The sequence below is a fragment of the Rhipicephalus microplus genome, chromosome 4, assembly GCF_043290135.1.
Source record: "Rhipicephalus microplus isolate Deutch F79 chromosome 4, USDA_Rmic, whole genome shotgun sequence".
Taxonomy (NCBI): domain Eukaryota; kingdom Metazoa; phylum Arthropoda; class Arachnida; order Ixodida; family Ixodidae; genus Rhipicephalus; species Rhipicephalus microplus.
The window spans coordinates 118,252,005-118,270,889 of NC_134703.1; the positions used below are offsets into that span (position 1 = coordinate 118,252,005).

Below are 18,885 nucleotides of genomic sequence, written 5' to 3' on the forward strand. Positions count from 1 at the left end.
ATTCCAACACTGCTTGGGATACTCTATGAACATAAGTGGTTACATAATCATCTAAAAAAAAAGAAGGGGGGGGGGGGGGGGGTACTCAAAGCCTGTCCTAGAAGGGCTCGCTGCGATGAACCAGCATTGTGTATGTCACTGGCATTATGTATGGATGTAGCCGTCAACGCAACTTTCCTGTGTTTTGAATGGATATTATCAAATTAAACGTAAATGTTTCGCAGTTAATATATCACAGTGATTTTTCTGCTTCAATCTGCAGCGCGGCCGGGTGGAACCAGAAGGAGAGACGGATGTGTTGAGCCGCCCTCGAATATGTATTTGCAGCTCTATGTGTCAGACTCCTCTAACCAATCTTGAAAAATCCCTTTACACGCGTTTGATGCGTGACTTGATATATTTCTAAGCGACAACTTCTCGAATGGCCTCAAAACCTAGCTGTAGGCGATATAGTGCCCATTTAAAAATTGAAATACACAGCATTAATCGGGAGAAGAGCTGCAGTGTGCCTCAATGTTACTGCACTGAACGTAAACGAAATATATAGTTCGAAAGTGTACATGAGATGCGTCCACAGCATTTCCAAACGCAGCGACAAATACAATGAGAGCACATGTTAGATAAAAAAGTTTGAACTACATTCACAAGAATGAATTCAAAGCGCTTGCAAGACTATGAATGCTTACATGTTCGTAATGCATGAGGCGAAGTAACCGATGTAAGACGCGGACACCCTTTTAATGGTTTTATGGTGAGTATGAACATTATGATTATGCCACTGCGCCTATACAATTATTTGCTCTCATGGGTTCACGATTATACTGCAATTGCGTTCCTGTAGTGCGCAGACGTTGCACGTCTGCTTCGCATTGCTATTTCTGGGCAATAGTTCATGGATCAAGATTAAAAAATGATCATGCACACGACAAACCACCACGAGGCATCGTTTAATTTGTCAGGTACTATGTGGGTACAGTATATAAATGACTTGCTGTGTGTCTCGTGCCCTTTCTGTTGTTCCCCCACGCAATGCCACACGAACATTTCGGAACTATTTAACGCTTCAGTTTGCGTAACAACTCCTGAAAAGGTAGCTCATCGGGCAAACATGCACGCCAAATGCACAACGGTTTCTTTTTTTTTTTAAGTTTAGTTTGTCGGTGTACGTACGTTTCACCATGCGTTTTACATGAGGTTGGACATCTTGGACGTCCAACCTCATGCTGGCGTATGATACAGCAAGAATCTTTGCTTTTTTTTTTTCATCAGCAACTACTGCATGTACTCCCAAATCAGTACTTGCTACACTACGACAATATCAGCTTGCCCCATTTATTACAATAATAATTCAATAAATTACCACGGTGACATCTTTTCTGCAAATACTTATAACGATGTTCGTTTGTGGCATGTTTCTAGTATTTAACTAACTTCTCTGGAGCCCAATCACGCTGACTTCGCCACAACATCTTTTCTGCAAATACTTCTGACCATGTTTGTTTCTGGCATGTTTCTTGTATTTAACTTAATTTTCTTGAACATGCGTCGGCCCAAGTCATTGATCGGATACATTTGGTTCGGTTCCATTCTCTGTGTTGACCGGAAGAAGCTATTCGCAGCCATTCCGAGACGAAGCTGTAGCCTGTAGTGGTTCCGTGGTTAATCAGTGATCGTCAGCCCAAACATGTTGGCATTTGTCAAATACGAAGACAAATACAAGGCTATATTGCCTATCACGCTTGTAAAAGCATTTAAGCCGAAAGGCGAAGAAGATTTCGAGAAAAATAAGAAAGTGCAGGCATATTGGAGGAGCGAAGATGGGAACATTCAGGGCTACTACCCTGCTTTTGTTCACGCCTTGGCAGGTGAGTGTGTCGTTTGAATATTTTCAAATCTAATTGTATGGTGCCTTTGAACTGGTTACAATTATTTCACTTATTTACCAATACAAATAACGCCTTAGTTTAAGGGCTTGTCGGCGCCTGTCTCGGCTAAGTTGCTTGTCTCTGTGATATTGTGGCTCGGCAGGGGGAGACGCACGTGCAGGCGTTACACAGATACACAGGCATTATGTATATCAGTATTGTTGAAAATGTTATATAAAATGCGTCGTTGATTTTTTTTGCTGTTCATTGTTGGAAAAACAAACCCGCGGAAGTGCAGCCTCTTAGTAATGCACGTGCAGACGTCTGGCTGGTTTACTTGTAGAGGTGGTCTATCTCATAGATGACGTGGTCGAGTTTATCTTCAGTTGTCAGTATTACAGCGCCAGCGCGAGTTGACATCATTTAACCTTTCTACATGCATAATTTCTGTGCCCTTCTAGCAGACGGTATAGATATTTATTCTAAGTGTCAGGGCATGCAAACACGGACACAAAAAAAGCCACCTCAAACGCCGCCTAACAACTGCAGAGGCGCACAGCAATCGAAAATAAAAGCGTCACAGAAACTTATCTGTGCGTGCTCGGCACGCGTGGGGTTCAGCGTGAAAGATAACTGTCAAGGCATTTTATTTCACTAAGAAATGTGAGATATAGATATGGCGTTAATGTTATTTCTATGGCTGTGAGTATGCTAGCTGAGATTTGTGCCACTGTAAAGAGACTGAGTAAGTGAGTAATAACGAGAAGGGGACTGATACTTGTTCGGTAAAATACATAAAAAAATTCATCAAGTTTTGTAAAGGTTCCTTTAGCTGCGACAAAGTTCCTTTTAGCTGCGACTGCTTCTACATAGGACAGGTGGGCAGTTGTGTTAAGCAGAGATTATTGAAACATTAGAGATTGCTAATCGTAGCCTAACCTTTCTAATCTGTCTTTACATTAGGAAGGGTGAAAGTGCATGCCAAAATTAGATTAATGCTCAATTTTGTATGGGCTCAAGAATGAAAAAGTCCGTCGAAAGAATGAGGCATGGTATATAAGTAATAGTGGCTGTGGGTGCGTGGATACCTTTTTAAAGAAGAAATCAAATTCCTTAACAATTAATTATCTTTCATGTTGACCCGCACAAATGCTGCATTGATAAGCTTGCCCATATGTGACTTGCAACTATGTCACACTGCGGTACTCTGGCATAAAATTTCGGCATGCGCCACTATCACTGAGAACATGGCAACAGATGACATGGAGCTTAGCTGTGCGGCTCTCGCGTTTCCCGTCAATGCCGCGCACCGCAACTACGAGTTGTATAATACTTGGCATGTTTCATTCGGCATCTTTCATTCGGCATGTTTCACTGGCATGTGTGATACTCTGCAAGTTTCAGAGGTCTAGCAGGCGTAGGAGTATTGTCATCTAATGGTAGGTAGAGCGAGGTCACTATGGATGTGCCGAGAGCAGCGAGTAGCTACGCTTTCTCCATTGTTAATGGAAATAATTATTAGTGTGACTTTCAATTGTTTTTCTTTGTAAACAAGGTCATTTTTTTTTGTAACCACATCACTTACTACCATGCAGTGAAGCTTATCAATGAGCTAAATTTGTTCACCGAATGCACAATGTATGAACATAAATTTCGGGTCGCCACTGGCGATTATACGGGGCTTTTCACCTAGGTGACCTCGACACCATGCGCCTGAAGTTAAAAACACTGCGGGAGCCGTTTCCAAGAACAATTGACGTGGATCGACATGAAGTGCCTCCGAGAAAGAGAGAGGTTAGTTCCATTATCTACTGTAAATATTGAGTATTTATAGTAGCACATATGTGGCATAACATTTAGTGTAACGGTACAGGTGAATTTTTGTATGGGATAAAATAAGCAAGTAACCTGAATGCCATCACAATGCTTATAGTAAAATCTATAGCAAGCCTCCCCTCTTACCAAGTGCTCTCTTCCCAGTTTTTGAAGGTTTGAAATATGCATTTTAAAAGAAATATGCTTTCCTATTGTGCAGAACCTTTCAGAAAGGAGTTAGATAGGAAAAAAGCACACTTTTCTATATCATTCTTTTCTGAAATATTCTGCGCACTAAGAAAGTATACTTATTCTAAAATGCAATAACCACCAGCCCAAGTAGCTACTCTTGAAATATGCACAAATGGCAGCAGTGACAGCTGTAATGAAAGCAAATCAACTGGTTTCGTCTGTGTTTTTTTATATATGTATACATGCTACTAAAGTGAGGGGAGCTGCTACGAAATGTAATTTCTCCTGCTATAAAATGTACTGCAGAATATTCTTGGCTGTTCTGTTTACTGCATGCATTTTTTGTAAAAATTGTGAAGATGTGTAAAGATGCATCACATTTCACATCACTGAATCTGGAAAGTGCATTATGTGAGCACTGCACTACACTGCAATTCACTTTTTGGTATGGTTCTATAGCTTTTTTTATAAACTTTGGTGGGAGTTGGTGGAATTCATTGGAAACCTAGGGTACGGTGACAGGCACAGCTGTTGAGAAGCTATTGTTAAGTACTTTGTGCCTAAAATTACCTCAGTATTCTGCCGTCAAGTTGCAGGAATCGCACACTAACAGGCAGCTCAAAAGGCAAAGACAGGAGGCTGCCAACATCCTACAACAGAGCATAATTGCTCGATCTGAAGAAGATGATGAGTGTCAGGTGTGTACTTGCTTTGATCAATATGTTTTGGTATTCTGCTACAAGTTACTCGGTGCAGTTTTACATTTATGTCCAAGAAACATGCATTAAATATTCACTTTTTACATAGATGACACTAGTGTTATCAACCGAATGAAAAATTGAGTTGTATAGTGAGTGGGTAACAATTGTAAAAATGATTCTGTATTGCAGTATTCTCTTTAATGACTGGTTTCATTATTTATATTTTTAGGAATCTAGCTCCTCATGCCTGTTTTTCTTGTTGCTTTTTTTTCTGAGTGTGCTTGCTGTGGAAACTATGCTGCTCTGTTTTCCAAGTATAATGTAATTTGATTTGCACCCAGGGGCGGATCCAGCGACTCATTTAGGGGGGGGGGGGGCTGTCTCTTAAAGTAACACAAGAGAGAGGTCCTGACTTTTTTTTTTTTAGCGGCATGAAAACGTCAGGCTAAACACCGTTAACTTGGGCTCACAGTAGTCCCACTAATTTCTTCTGAATGGTGATAGAAGGCAGATGACAAGCACTAAAGCGAGGGGGGAGTTGCTTACAGGTTTTGAAGTAAATAATTGTGCCTACCCCCCCCCTCTGGATGCGCCACTGTTGGCACCTTAGATGCACCAAATATATGTCTAAAGTGACTCTAAAAAAAGGTTCCGTTTGTATGATGTCATGCATAATAAATTAAAACTTTTTTGTGATGATGAAAGCGTATGCTGCTTAAAATTGATACTCATAGCTGGATCACAGGTCTGATGAGGCACAAGTGGTAGTAGTACGTAAATGTTTGCGTATCAGGCTACTTAAATGTTTGTTGAGCCCCTTTATCTATCCTAACTAAGTGGCTTTATCAGGCAGCATACAGGGTCATGAACATTGTATGTAGTTTACTTTCGTCACACCTTGTCTTGTCATTCATTCCACTAAAACATTTGTTGCTCTGTTTTCTCTCAGCTAAGCATTCAGTGGCTTCACACAAGCTCCCACATGTACTTTTTTTTGTCACCGTCATCATTTTAATGAGCACTGTAGGAACTTTGGCGTAGTCAAGGTATTTAAAAGAATGAGCACTAGATATTTGGCATACCTCGAGAGGAGACATGGCATACTTAATATGCTTAACCAGATGATCGGCCACAGTGTGCTGTGGCATGCATGAAATCTTGTGCCCTTGGCATAATAGGCTTTGAAAATATTAACTTTGGTGATTCCGAGGTAGAAAGCGTGAGGACGATGGCAGAAAAGAAACACGCATACACTCAGGGTGGCCAGCTAGGAGCATGCCCTACCAAAACAACTTTTTCACCCCGGCATAGTATGTTTTCAGTACGTTGGGCTCTCTGCTAAATGTTTCTTCTAACCTGTGTCCAGGTGCCCTGTGTGTATGTGTTTGTCTCTTGTCCATTGCTGTATTTGCGCCTTTTGCCTCAGATCATGTGAAACCAACATGGCTACTTGTTCACCCTAACTTTAGCAATTATTGCAGAAGTCATGTTGTGCTGCTGCTTTGGGAAAATAAGCTGTCCTGAAGACCACTTTCATATAAAAGCACCGGAAGTTAGAGAGAGGAGCTTTGCAAAGTGTGCTACATCTATGGTAAGACAGATGCTTGGGCTAGTTGGTGATTGGGAATCAACATATTTGCACATATTTGCACAGCGCAAGACTAGAGTAGTTAGGAGGTAACTACAGAAGAAGAGACAAGGACAGAAAGAGCGCTGCAGGGAAACATGAGAAAGAGCCCAACGTACTAGAAATGTAACGGCACTCTTTTTGTCCTTGTTTCTTCTTCTGTAGTTACATCGTAACTACTCGTAGTCTTGCGTTGTGCAAATATTTTGACTACGTCTGTGGTGTTGAAAAGATGGGGCTATGCTTTGACAGTAACTTCCTCATCATTAGTTGTGCTTGCCCTGGCTCACAAGAGATCATTGCTAAATCCACACTGTGTTGATGTCATGCTGTGCACTTGCTTAGTAAAAACAAAAAAAAAAAACAAGGGGAAGGTGTATAATCTTTTCCCTGGGAATTTGGCAGTCTCGTATACATGCACATGGGGGTTGACCAAGCACCATATTTTCAAGGAGGCACAAGCAATGGAAAACAACAAAACAGTACATTAGGCAAGTGAAAGGACTAGTGAAAATTCAAGACATTCACTTTTAAGGGATAATTTCCGATGTCGCTTCGCTAAGGCAGTCAGTGATAAAGGAAGCTTTACCGTATCAGCTTGCTCCAACAAGCAAAGCTTCGAGAAGTCTGCTGCATAATCCATAACAAGAACCGAACCCGCACTATGAATCAAGTACAACAATCTCATCATTTAGCCTCTATCAGATACATCTTTTTTTTTTACAACGATGTGACACGTCACAAATTGCTGTATGGCCCTGGGGCCCACTGCCGGGTGTCTTCACTATTGCACAAAACAAGTAGAATTAAAGTAGATTTTACAGTCTGACAGACCGATGTGCTGTTTGCTTAATGGCTGATCTGTAGAGGCTGTTCAGTATGTGTTCGTGGATCTTAGACAACATGCATTCAAGGAATCAGCCACATTACTTTGATATTTGGTATGAGTGCGTCACGCTATATAATCTAGTGAGTGTGTTTTTTTTTTTAATCCTCAAATTCCCAAAGTATCTGTTGGTGATGATGTGTGGGGTTTAACGTCCCAAAACCACCATATGATTATGAGAGACGCCGTAGTGGAGGGCTCCGGAAATTTCGACCACCTGGGGTTCTTTAGCGTGCACCCAAATCTGAGCACACGGGCCTACAACATTTCGGCCTCCATCATAAAGTATCTGTTGCAATTACTAAAGCAATATTCTATGAAATACTGTTTATTGTCTGAAGAACATAATACAATCCCCAAGTTTCCTATTGTGGCGCTGTGATGTTTGGGCTCACTTTTAGTGCCTAATATGGTTATAATATGAAGGGGCACCCTCTTGCCCACTGAGTTCTCTAAGCCTGCTTTCTGTTGCAGGAAAATGGACAACCAAATGAGCCACCCCATGCAGTAGTGGAGGAACTAAAAAAAATTATTGAGAAAAAAGATAAAGAAATCAAAAAGTTGAGAAAACAACTTTCGGAGGCTTCATCCCTCAACACAAGGCTAACTAACGTTATGCTCAACAAAATTGGTGAGGATTTTTTTAAATTTTTTTCTATATTTTAAAGAGATAGCAGTATACCATTTATTGCTTTAAGCCATAAATAGGTAATTTAGGCTAGATCACTATCCCTGTTGGGCTATAATGCTGATTGCCTTATAATGCAGCAGAGAATGTTTTGACGTGTTTTTGATTACTTTAATAGTGAAAGTATGTTCCATAACAATGCAGTAGTGCTACCCCTACCAGTCACAAATAAAACAGTCTAAAAAAAAGTACATCAGTTTGTAAGCTGACAATGTGTGCAAGAGCATGCTCACTGTATGATGAAGTATTTAATGTAATCTTTAGAGCTATTTCAGTGTTCAAGGTAATGTTTCGCACTCAGGTAGTCGATGGAGCATGCTTTAGAAATTCATCCACCATTTCTACATGCTTTGTTGGTTTATGGTGTTTAACATTGCAAAGTGACCTGAGTTTTGAAAGATGCAGTGGAGCTCTCTAGATATATTTATTATATGAGGCTGTATAGTGTGCCCCGACATCACATAGTTCACAGGCCTGTAGGATTTCGCCTCTATGGTTATGCGGCCACTGCATCAGAGACCAAATCCGCATCTTTCGGGTCAGCAGCCCAGCACCGTAACTACCGAGTCACTGTACCAGCTTCTGCTTTTTTACATTAAGCATAAAAAAGAAAGAGCGCTGCAACACCATTTTCTTTAAAAGAAAGTGTCACTGTTGAAAAGCTGATCTATTGCGGTACTTCAAAAATTCTTTGTTAGCCGAGACATCTGTATGTTTGAGTTGTAATTCACTATAGATGACCATTATTTGTTTTGTTTGGCTAATGCACTTTTATTAAGTTGTGAGCCTCCTCATAATTTACCAGCTGTAATCATCCAATGACAGTACATTTTGTTCATACCAAGAAAGCCAACATGGTGCTGTGCTATGTTCTGTAAGAATAACATGGCAAAGCTTTGATTGAAGTTGTCGAAAAGATTCTAGTAACATTGTTAAAAAAGAAGGTTTCTATAAAAAATGCCACTCAGCAGTGTTTTAGCACTAAAAACATCTCTTTCAATCAGAGTATCAAGAGTAACTTCAAGGCAAGCTGAACTGTGACCACCTGCACGAGATATTCAAACAACAATAACAAGTGATAGGTTTGGCTGTTGCTTGTCACTGGTTTGTGCCGAGCACTACAATTTTATGTTAAAGCCTCATTGGATGCTTCCACCCATGACTTGATTACATAGCAGCATAAGAGCTACATCAACTCTCTAGTCTGCTTCTTTAAATGCGAATTGGCATTCGGTAATTACTCTCTTGTTAGGGAAAGAAGTAATCGATCAAGTTAGCCTAGATGGGAGACAAATCAGCAGCAATGGTTTATTGTGATTAAGATACATTTGGTTCACATACTTTACGTCTAATATGGTGCTGTTATATGTATTCAACATTGGCAACTGCAACTGGACATCTGCAAGGCTCTGCTGTGATGCTGGTGTTCTGTTGAACTATAGTTCCACACAGAAAAGCTGGTAGTGGCTCATAACATTGTTCACGTGTTATGGTATCCAATGGCATTGAAGATTGAATCGCTCAACAGTATGTAATGAAGCATTCACGTCCTGTGCTACGATCGTATTGTAATGGTAATTCGTCATTATAGTGGCAGACTACTGTGGCCATGCAGGTTCAATTTCTAGGTATGGTGGCTACATTTTCATGAAGGCAAAATAGATAAACACCTGCACACCTTGATTTAGCTGCATAATAGAGTACTGGGTGGCCAAATCAATCCAGAGTGCTCTATTGTAGTGCACCTCGTGATTATGCTATTGTAATCAAGAGACCCCAAAATGAAATTTCTCAGAAGCTGTGAATGACAAGCCTGATGAATTTGTTGACACTGTTTTACAAGGTTTCTGTACAATAAAATATAGAAATCAGTTAGGGTGTATTTCGGCAAGAAGATATTATATATACTTTTTTTTCCTTTATTCTTTTTTAGAGGATGCTGCAGCCACGGCTGAGAGACAGGAAGGCCAAGTCATTGCAGAGTTCATGTTGCCTTCCTCATTGGATGCAGGTAATGCTTTTTTGTCACTGCACACGCCCATTCAATAATACATTGGTCTTTAAATTTTCTGTTTGTGCAGGCTCTGGGCTTCCTGTAGAAATGGTCGAAGATGTTCGTGATTTAGGTAAATAAAAATGTTAGCTGCTTGCATAACCGGCACTGGTTGAGCTACAGCCATTACCATAATGTGAGAGGGTCAAGTTTTTCTTTCATTTTGACACCTAGAGTACATTGTTCTTTCATCTATTGGATTTTTCTATGCAGACATGGATGTTGAAGCTACCTGCTTGTTGCCGAGCTCTGGGGTCAGTAATTGCAATGCATCTATTGGTGAGTGTTTGGCCCCTGTTTTTACATCTTCAAAATAGGATCATAGAGCCAGTATTAGCGGTCATGTTACTGCAATACTGATTTAACATTAATTTTTATCTAGTCTTCAGCTTGTTTTTCAAGAAGATTCTTAGATATTGTGAGCATGTTACAATTACAAGTTTCAGACATGGCACATATCTACTTGAAGGATGTGCAATAGCGAGGTGGTTGGTTGAAAACATTGACACTATATCGTGGCTTGCAAAAGCGAAATCTTCGCAAAACTCCTTTGCACTGAGGTGCTAAGGTTTTATCGAAGCCATGTTTCATTCGGAAATGGATAGGTTATGAAACTTTTTTTATCAGTCACCAATAAGTAGTTTGACATTTGCTATGTATGATAGTGAAAATTGCTTACTATAACAGAATGCAATCATTATTAACAAAGGCAGATATTTGTTTACACACTGTCATTATTGGTCCTGCATACAAGCACGTCCAAAAAAAAAAAAATAAAGGCACAATATTGCCTTTCCTTCTGATGTGGTGTGCACTGTTGTGTGGACAAAGAAAGCATCCAGACTCGTTTTTTTCTAATGTTACAAAAGTGTCAACGATAAATTTTCACCTGCAAGGCTAGTGAGCTCAGCCTGCATGTTTTCATGTGCTCCATCACTGAGTTTGCCATGGCAGCAGAAACAGGACTTCTTATAGGGCACCTTTCAATTTTGAAAGTAAATCTTGTTGGCAAACCTGAAGTAGGTTGCAATTCCATATGATGTGGAGATCGCAACACGACGTAGATTAGTGAAACTGACAGGAAAAGGCCATTGAGGCTTGAGCACAAAGGGGATGTTGCTAAGCCATGCACGCAACGCGTTCCTATGCAGTGCTTGTTGAATGCATCTGTACAAGAGGTTACGCAGAGACGATAGCTATTCCTGAAATCGTGTTTTGTTCGCACCGGTTAGTTGCAGTAACTGTGGCACCCGACTGGCTTCTACAAGAACGTGACTTGTCAATCTACACTCATTTGTTGCCAGTGTATGCATACTGAGAATGTATAGGTAGCAATACATGTAAATTATTTTGTTGATGATTGTTCTGTGAAGGTAGGGTGAGACTTGCTTTTGGTGAAAAAAAAAAAAAATTCGGTTTTAGGATTTGGCTGTGACGCGATAAAGAATTTCTTGATCTTTAAAAAAATATATCGCACTCGGGCCCTCACAGTTTTCAACATACTTTGTTTTTGTTTTCTTTGGCACATTGACAGGAAATCCACATGTACCCTTATGTAACTTCTGCATTATCTACATTTTTTTGTGAGCTATCAAACAAAAACAAACCAAATTTCTCAAAAAATGTGTTAACAAGCGGCATTTCCATAACTGTACGTAGCTAGAATCAGCAGCTCAAGTGCTTTTGTCTTTTTAGTAATGAAAAATGATTCATAGATGGAAATTTTTATACATAGACGAAAGTAAAGCAGTGTAACAAATCTGGTTTTTGTTGTACATTTACAATTTTAGTTCCACAATCGTAAAAGGTTAACTACCTTTGTGAAATATTACAATGCTCTGCAGTTGTCAGATGTTAATAAAAAAGTACATTGTAGAAAAATTGAACGCTCTAAACAAAATTGGAAACTAATATGGAGCTTTATTACTGCCGATCTTACAAAATGTGCATACACCCTTGGTATATCATACAAATTTTTTCACTTCTGTACAGCCACTTCTGTACAGCCAAACAATGAAATTCGCTTTCAAAGGTCACCCTTCTTTAAGTCAGAGTAAATGTTTTATATCATGATTCATAAAAATTTTGGAACATTTTTGCCTTTGCAATTTATTTACAAGATAGCATGCATCTTTTTATTGAGCCAAGCTGTGCAATTGCAATAAAATCTAGGCTTCATTAGTACTGCTAATATTAGGAAATTCAGAGCCAGAGATATTACAGTAGTTTGGTTTCTTTTCTTGTGATGTATTCATACAATGCTTTCACTTTTTGTGCAGGCCATGATGACAATCACTTCGTGCACAGCCACGATAGCCTTTCACATTGCGGTGAGCGTTTTGTGCCTAAATTATTTCTTTTGTATGGGAGGAATGACATTGCTTGGTACTGCAAAGTATGATTTCTGGCACATACGTGGGCAGATTATTCACCTTTTTGTCACTGATGTAAATGATTTCAGCAACAGCTCAGTGTTCTCAGTTTTTAGCTAATGAGGTGTTACTGTATGTAAATGATAGCAAAAGGGACAGCGCTTTATTCTATATTTGGCAAGTGTACCAAATTTGTACCATTTCTTCCCATTCTACGGATGGTGGGAAGATTTCCCTGAAATCAAAATTTCTGAGCCTGATCTGGCCAACTTGGAAACCTCCTTCCCAATCTGACCCATCTAAACCAATCTAGGAGTCGTTAATGTAAACGTACAATAATATTGATAATGTCTTGGTTGTTCAAACACATTACCGCGTCGCAACGGGTAATATGATCATTGGTACCGAAACTGTCGAGCTATATGACTGAGAGCAGCATGCTGGATGCTTCAGAAATAAGTGCGAGGCCAGCAATACAAGTCTAGAACTGCGTCTATTACCACTGTTTATTACCAAATATTTCGTGCGTGTGTTTCAGTTTAAAAACCGATATTGCTAGTTATTTTGTACCTAATTTCGGGTGAAACAAATAGGTTCGCTTATCCGTTAGATTTGTATAACCAAGAGCTGTCTGTAGTTGGAAACCCTGCCTGCATTTCCTATAAGCCATTGTAAGACCACAAAACTTGTGTTTGCACTTGCGAAGCAGTTCGGTACCCCCCTCCCCTCTTTCTTGGATGTTTTTTTAAAGTGGGGGCAGGGAAAGGGTGAGGCAAATTAACGCCCCCCCCCCCACTTTCTGTTTTGGAAATCTCCCAGATACAGATTCTTTGAACTTGGCGGGGTTATCCTATTTGTGTGAACACTAAGTCAAAAGGTATCATAACAACATGCAGAGGAATGACTATACCAGTAAAATATAATAGAAAGCTGCCAATAGCATTTAGCAGGTCATAACAATTGTTAGTTTTTTTCCTTAAATTACACCATTTGGAAGGGTTTGAAAAAGATTTCTTCAATTAAGTTTAGATGTAGAAGTATGTGCTGAAGTGTGTTTTTATTCGAAAAATAGAATGGGCCACAATGTGCATTGTTTTATTTTTAACCAATTTTGCAGACGAGCAGCAGCAGCCAGCAGCAGCGAAGCCACTCGCAAGCCAGGCAAGGGCGATGGCACCCACTGACCTCTACCGTGTTTTTGATGGCCAGGTGACATTGCACACGTATTATTCAGATTAGAATTAGTACAACCACTTCAAATAAGGGTGGTATTAAAAGTTATTTCTCACTCCTCCCCTTTTCTTTGTGCTTGTTTACTGAAAGATATAGTCATGTTTCACAAATTGTCGTGGTTTCATTGTTGCACGCCAATGTGCACAGGTGACGGTAAATGTCAGAAAACTGCTTAAATAATGCCTACATTGCTACATATAGCGTACAAGCAATGAACACTTCCTACTGAAGCTTGCTTTTGTGTACGCATATTGGCTATTTGCATTCTACTGGTTCTGTAGCCCTAGGAAGGCAGGTTTATGCTATAATGTTTTTTCCTGATTAACTTATTGGCTTATAGATGGTATATCTTCTAGAAATAACTGATATTTGGTTATTTTTATGTAGGTCAAAATTGGCCAAAACACATTCATGGCTTTAGAAAAATGGGAGCACATCATGCGGAACACTAGTGACGGCAAGTTCTGCCTGGAGCTGGCCCGGCACTTCTGGCCTACAGCCGAAGCTGCCAAACGCAGCTTGACAGGTCAGGCATGCCGGAGCCTATCCACAAGCATAATGAAGGTTCAGGCCACCCCTGAAAAAGTGGAGATGATGGAAGGTAAGCAACTTGCACATTATGGTAAGCATTATTGCGTTGCAATGCACGTTGTTTCGCTGTTTAACGTGAGTGGTATTGCAGGTTCAATGCCTGCTCATAGGCCTCCCAACCTCGTCCAAGGGATGCTGTGCTGCGTGCGTTTCACTGCCTTTCTAGCAAAAACTAGTCGCTTAGTACCCCGCTCCCACCTTGTGCCTACATTTTCTCAGCACATTCGCGTGCACTGCACATGCTGTTTTCCGGGCGCCTGGCACGTGCAGCTTCATCTGTGACTTGCTCTGAAGGTTAAAAAAACATTTTCACAGTGTGAGTATCACCAGAACCGAGAGTGATTCATTGACTACCTTTGCGGGACCAAGTAAGTTAAACACGATGTTGTGGCAACCACTGCGCACAAACCTGCGCAGCCTCTGTCTCGTCACTGATAAGCCGGTGTGACACGGTCACTTGCCGCAACAAGCTTGGTCGCCACAATGTCTTTGAGGGAGTGCTATGTGCATGCCGATGGTGAACAGCCGCATTTATATGACAATAAAAGTAAGGTGACAGCACGAATCCTCTATGTATGTTAACTGGTAAAATGCACATTTGCTGTGGCAGTCACGTCTTCTCGGAGCTGTCGGCATACCACCACCACGCTTTTGCGTGCGCTTGTATTTAGCATTCGGACTTTGATTGCTTGAATGCGAATTATGTCGCGCTGAGTTCCATTTCTTAGGAAGTCAGTGTGAAGAACAGAAACTTAAGTCTGCCCTGTTGGGTTGCTGGCACCATTGCAATGCGCAGTGTTCATTTTCACAAAAGTTACGTTTTGTCGATATTTTTATCGGGTGTTAACTACGTCGTATCATAAGTTCAATGCCATTTCGGGCTTTTTGTGCCATAATGATGGGCACAAAAAAAAAAAAAGACTTTATGCCCACTTCTACCGTGCGTGTTTCTTACAGCGCATGTTTGATTTCGAAGCCCCGCCACGGTGGTCTAGTGGCTAAGGTACTCGGCTGCTGACCCGCAGGTCGCGGGATCAAATCCCAGCTGTGGCAGCTGCATTTCCGATGGAGGGGGAAATGTTGTAGGCCCGTGTACTCAGATTTGGGTACGTTAAAGAACCCCAGGTGGTCGAAATTTCTGGAGCCCTCCATTACGGCGTCTCTCATAATCATACAGTGGTTTTGGGATGTTAAACCCCACAAAACAATCAATCAATCAATCATGTTTGATTTCGAATAATATGCATGCTTGATCACGCAATGTGTTCACCAATTTGGATGTTGCTTCAATTGTTTTGACACCTTGCTTGGTCCATGGTATACAATACCCTCTAAGATTGAGCATGTTTTTGGTCACGCTGAGATTTGCCCCTGATAACAGCGTGTAATTTAGCGATACCATCAAAAATTTTATAACCGCCTTGGTTCTTTTTAAACTCGTTTTCATAGCGGCAGGTGTATATCGCCCCCGGCATAGGCGCATGCAAGGATATAACATTTTACATGCCAAAACCATGACATCATTAAGAAGCACGCGGGCGTGTGAGACTAGATTAATTCCAGCCACCTGAGGCTTTTTTAACGTGCACCTAAATCTATTTGAAGTGTAAGGGGGGACGACGACAATGATTAGAGGCTGCACACACAGCAGGTGCCACTTCTGTTTACATTTAGGGTCACCCCAACGTACACTTAGAATATACAAAACCAACCCGCCCTGCCCGTCATTTTTACACCTAAATCTAAGCACAGTGTTACCATGCTTCGCTCCCATGGAAATGCAGCTGGCCTAAGTGGGAAGTGAACTTATGACTTCGATCCTAACATTGCAATACCTAAACTTGCTCGATGGGTGTTGCTTACAAGACCTGTACGTATAAATTCTCAATGCGAACACGCAGCATTAATCTGTTGACACTGAGCGGCGATGTGAAGTCTACAGCCGTCAGCTGAATAAAACACTTGCAAGGCTCACGGTAGGGTATTTTAACAGTGGGGTATTAAGCTAGCAAGCTGTGCCGCTTTTGCATTACAAATGGTTGTCTTGGAAAGCCGCTGGCTAATCTTGAAATGTACAGTGGTTGTCTATTTGCTGTTGTAGCTTCAGTTTACAAATGCTCTGTTTTTATATCAGTCCGGCCGTCACATTTCTCCCCGTGAATAGTTGGTAATACCGTGCACGACAAAAAAAATTTTTCGGAGTGACAAGACCGCGTAAGTATCGACGAACTGCCATAATCCACTCTTGACGCATTTGCTCCTCGCACTGCTTGCATATGACACTGTAGAACTTCACGGGAAGTTTTTAGCTCTGCGATATTTTTAAACTTTCGCGGCTGCTCACAGTGCAGCAGTAGTGTGTGCGTGCTTCCCAGGATGACGAAGGAGTGTTGCCCATAGGGTGCAAAATGAGGGATAAAAGCCCCGAGGAACACGTTTTTTTGTGCGTGCAAGGGAAATATTAAGCAAGCGTGGCCCCTCTGAGCGACTAGAGCTTTGTCCTCTCGCCGCTGCGCAAGCTTCAGCCTGTCTACCTTATGAACACATCTCATGACAATCCAAATGCGTTGCTGAAAATGCAAGGTGATTAAAATTTATCAACAGATTGCCACATTGATTATCCACACATAAAAGTGGTACCTTTTGTTACATTAGCAGTTTCGCGTGACAGCTTGAATCATTGGAATAAAGCTTTTACTTTTTCCTGGGCAGCCATCTGCCATTTTGGTAGGGGCTGGGATAACCCTGCCATTTTGGTAGGGGCTGGATAAATGAAAGTAGGAGTAGGACACATGCGTCTTGGTATTATGAAAATGGTGGATTGGGCTGAAGCAAACTTTTGTGCTCAGTGAGTGTGTTTGAATTGTGAAATAAATGTGACCTATGTTGAAGCAGTTCAGCGAATTGCTGCAACATACCTAGGTCACATCTAACTTTTCTGAGCTGATGGTGGCCACTTTGATACAATTCCTGTTTTGCTTTGCATCATCATGGAGAGTGATCAAATGCATGGATTGCACGTGTTCTGCATAATCATAGATTTCGTCACAATTCGTTAGCACATTGTGGTGAAGAAGGGTGCAGTTTCCGAGAGAATAGCACTGTTCATTTTGTCTTGGTTGGCTGGCACAAAAAAGCTATTTTGTTCAAGTTTGAACTGCCTTAACACCTCGCACTGTTAGGCGAAATACCTTTCATGACACACCACTGAATGACGCATTTTTTTCCTACGAACAAAGAATGAATTGGAACTTTGAATACATTTCACTGAATGAAATTTAGATTAAGCTATCCTGCTGTAAAATTACGACATTTTTTAAAATTGCTTTGACTAAATTAATTTAGGTAGAGTTCATTGTGTTTTGAATAATTTGAGTCATGTATTTATAAGGTGGATTCACTGTATACATTTATTTGAGCAAAGCAAGTAGCACAAGGGACATCACAGCTTCTTCTTTTTTAATTGAATATTTATAGTTCCTCTGAAATCTCTTTTTTTATTTTGTGTACATGTAACTGTTCTGGCATTTTTCAGGGTGCCTGAAGCAGTTTGTGGCAGCAAACAAGCAGCCTGGAAAGCCGGAGGACGTCCGCGTCAAAGCTGTGCGACGCTACCTGCGTGGATTTTTCACGGAAGCCGGCAGGCAAGGAAAGAGAGTACGAACCTTTACCAAAGAATGAGCCATCTTAATAAATGTACAGCAAGCCTGTAAGCTTCTTATTGTTAACCATGGTACTTGTTTGTCGAAACGAATTCGAGCCAAATAATTCAATTAAAAGTGTTTTTGTGGTAAATTTTCTTTTTTTCATAAACACTCATAGAGATTGGAGATGCACAACAATGTATTTATAAAAACTGATGTGAGACATCATGAACTCAATCATTTCCATCCAACACATACATTACATATGTGCATTCATTGCCTGCGGCTCGCCTAGCTACCTCACCCGCCATTCACCACCTCGCCCGCCATCCACACCTCTGACCCGCCATTCCACCCAGCATCTCATCCTACCCGGCAACCCACTATCCCACCCAGCAACCCGCTATCCCACCCAGCAACCCGCTATCCCACCCAGCAACCCGCTATCCCACCCAGCAACCCGCTATCCCACCCAGCAACCCGCTATCCCACCCGGCATCCCACTATCCCACCCGGCAACCCGTCAAGCCACCCAGCATCCGCCATCCCACCCGTCATCCCACCCAGCACCCGCCATCCCACCCAGCATCCCACCCAGCACCCGCCATCCGCTATCTCACCCGCCATCCACCCACTACATTAATCCGCTATAATGGCGGATGGTGGTTTCCACCATACCCACCATTCATTTTTTTCCAATAGGGAAGTTTTTAGGAATTCTAGGTCTTGCTTAATGACGCGTTGAAAATATTTGATAACTTGTGGATTCTATACTCCGAGCCAGACGTGCGAGAGGCTCACAGGGTTCAATGTTCACTGACTACTTAAAGGGACACTAAAGGTAACTATTAAGCCAACTTTGATTGTTGAAATAGCGGTCCGGAAACCTCGTAGGGTTACCTCAGTGCCAAGTGAGGACCTATTTTGAAATGAAATCAAGTTTTAGTGATCCGTATCGGGTTAACACAATTCAAATTACCCGCCTCAAGCAGCGCACTGACCGGACCAACTCACGTCACTGTTGCTGTGCACAACGTTGCCCGGCTTTACTGCGCTAATAGCAGCAGAACGAAAAAAGCGGGAGTCACAGCAGCAACAATGACCATTGATCAATTTGCCATCAATGGCTTCGAGATTGCCGACATTTTTTATTCAACTGCGTACCACTAGATGGCACCACCTATCAAGTGTAACTACGTGAAAATTGATTTTTTTCAA

General features: G+C 41.3%; 1 protein-coding gene across 4 annotated transcripts; it reads left to right on the forward strand.

Moving 5' to 3' along the window:
* Positions 1-1,619: 1,619 nt before the first annotated feature.
* Positions 1,620-17,818, forward strand: LOC142814586 (uncharacterized). 4 transcript variants are annotated; one of them, XM_075893595.1, is made up of 12 exons: positions 1,660-1,865; positions 3,559-3,659; positions 4,463-4,570; positions 6,055-6,164; positions 7,561-7,717; positions 9,708-9,785; positions 9,856-9,900; positions 10,041-10,106; positions 12,107-12,157; positions 13,317-13,408; positions 13,820-14,033; positions 17,559-17,818. In XM_075893595.1, exons 4-12 carry the CDS (start codon positions 6,060-6,062, stop codon positions 17,702-17,704), a joined length of 954 nt encoding a protein of 317 aa, XP_075749710.1. In that variant the 5' UTR covers positions 1,660-1,865; positions 3,559-3,659; positions 4,463-4,570; positions 6,055-6,059; the 3' UTR covers positions 17,705-17,818. The 4 variants fall into 4 exon arrangements, with proteins under 4 accessions (XP_075749707.1, XP_075749709.1, XP_075749708.1 ...); XM_075893592.1 differs by lacking the exon at positions 6,055-6,164 and having other exon boundaries at positions 1,620-1,865; positions 4,448-4,570; XM_075893594.1 differs by lacking the exon at positions 6,055-6,164 and having other exon boundaries at positions 1,620-1,865; positions 4,469-4,570.
* Positions 17,819-18,885: the final 1,067 nt, after the last annotated feature.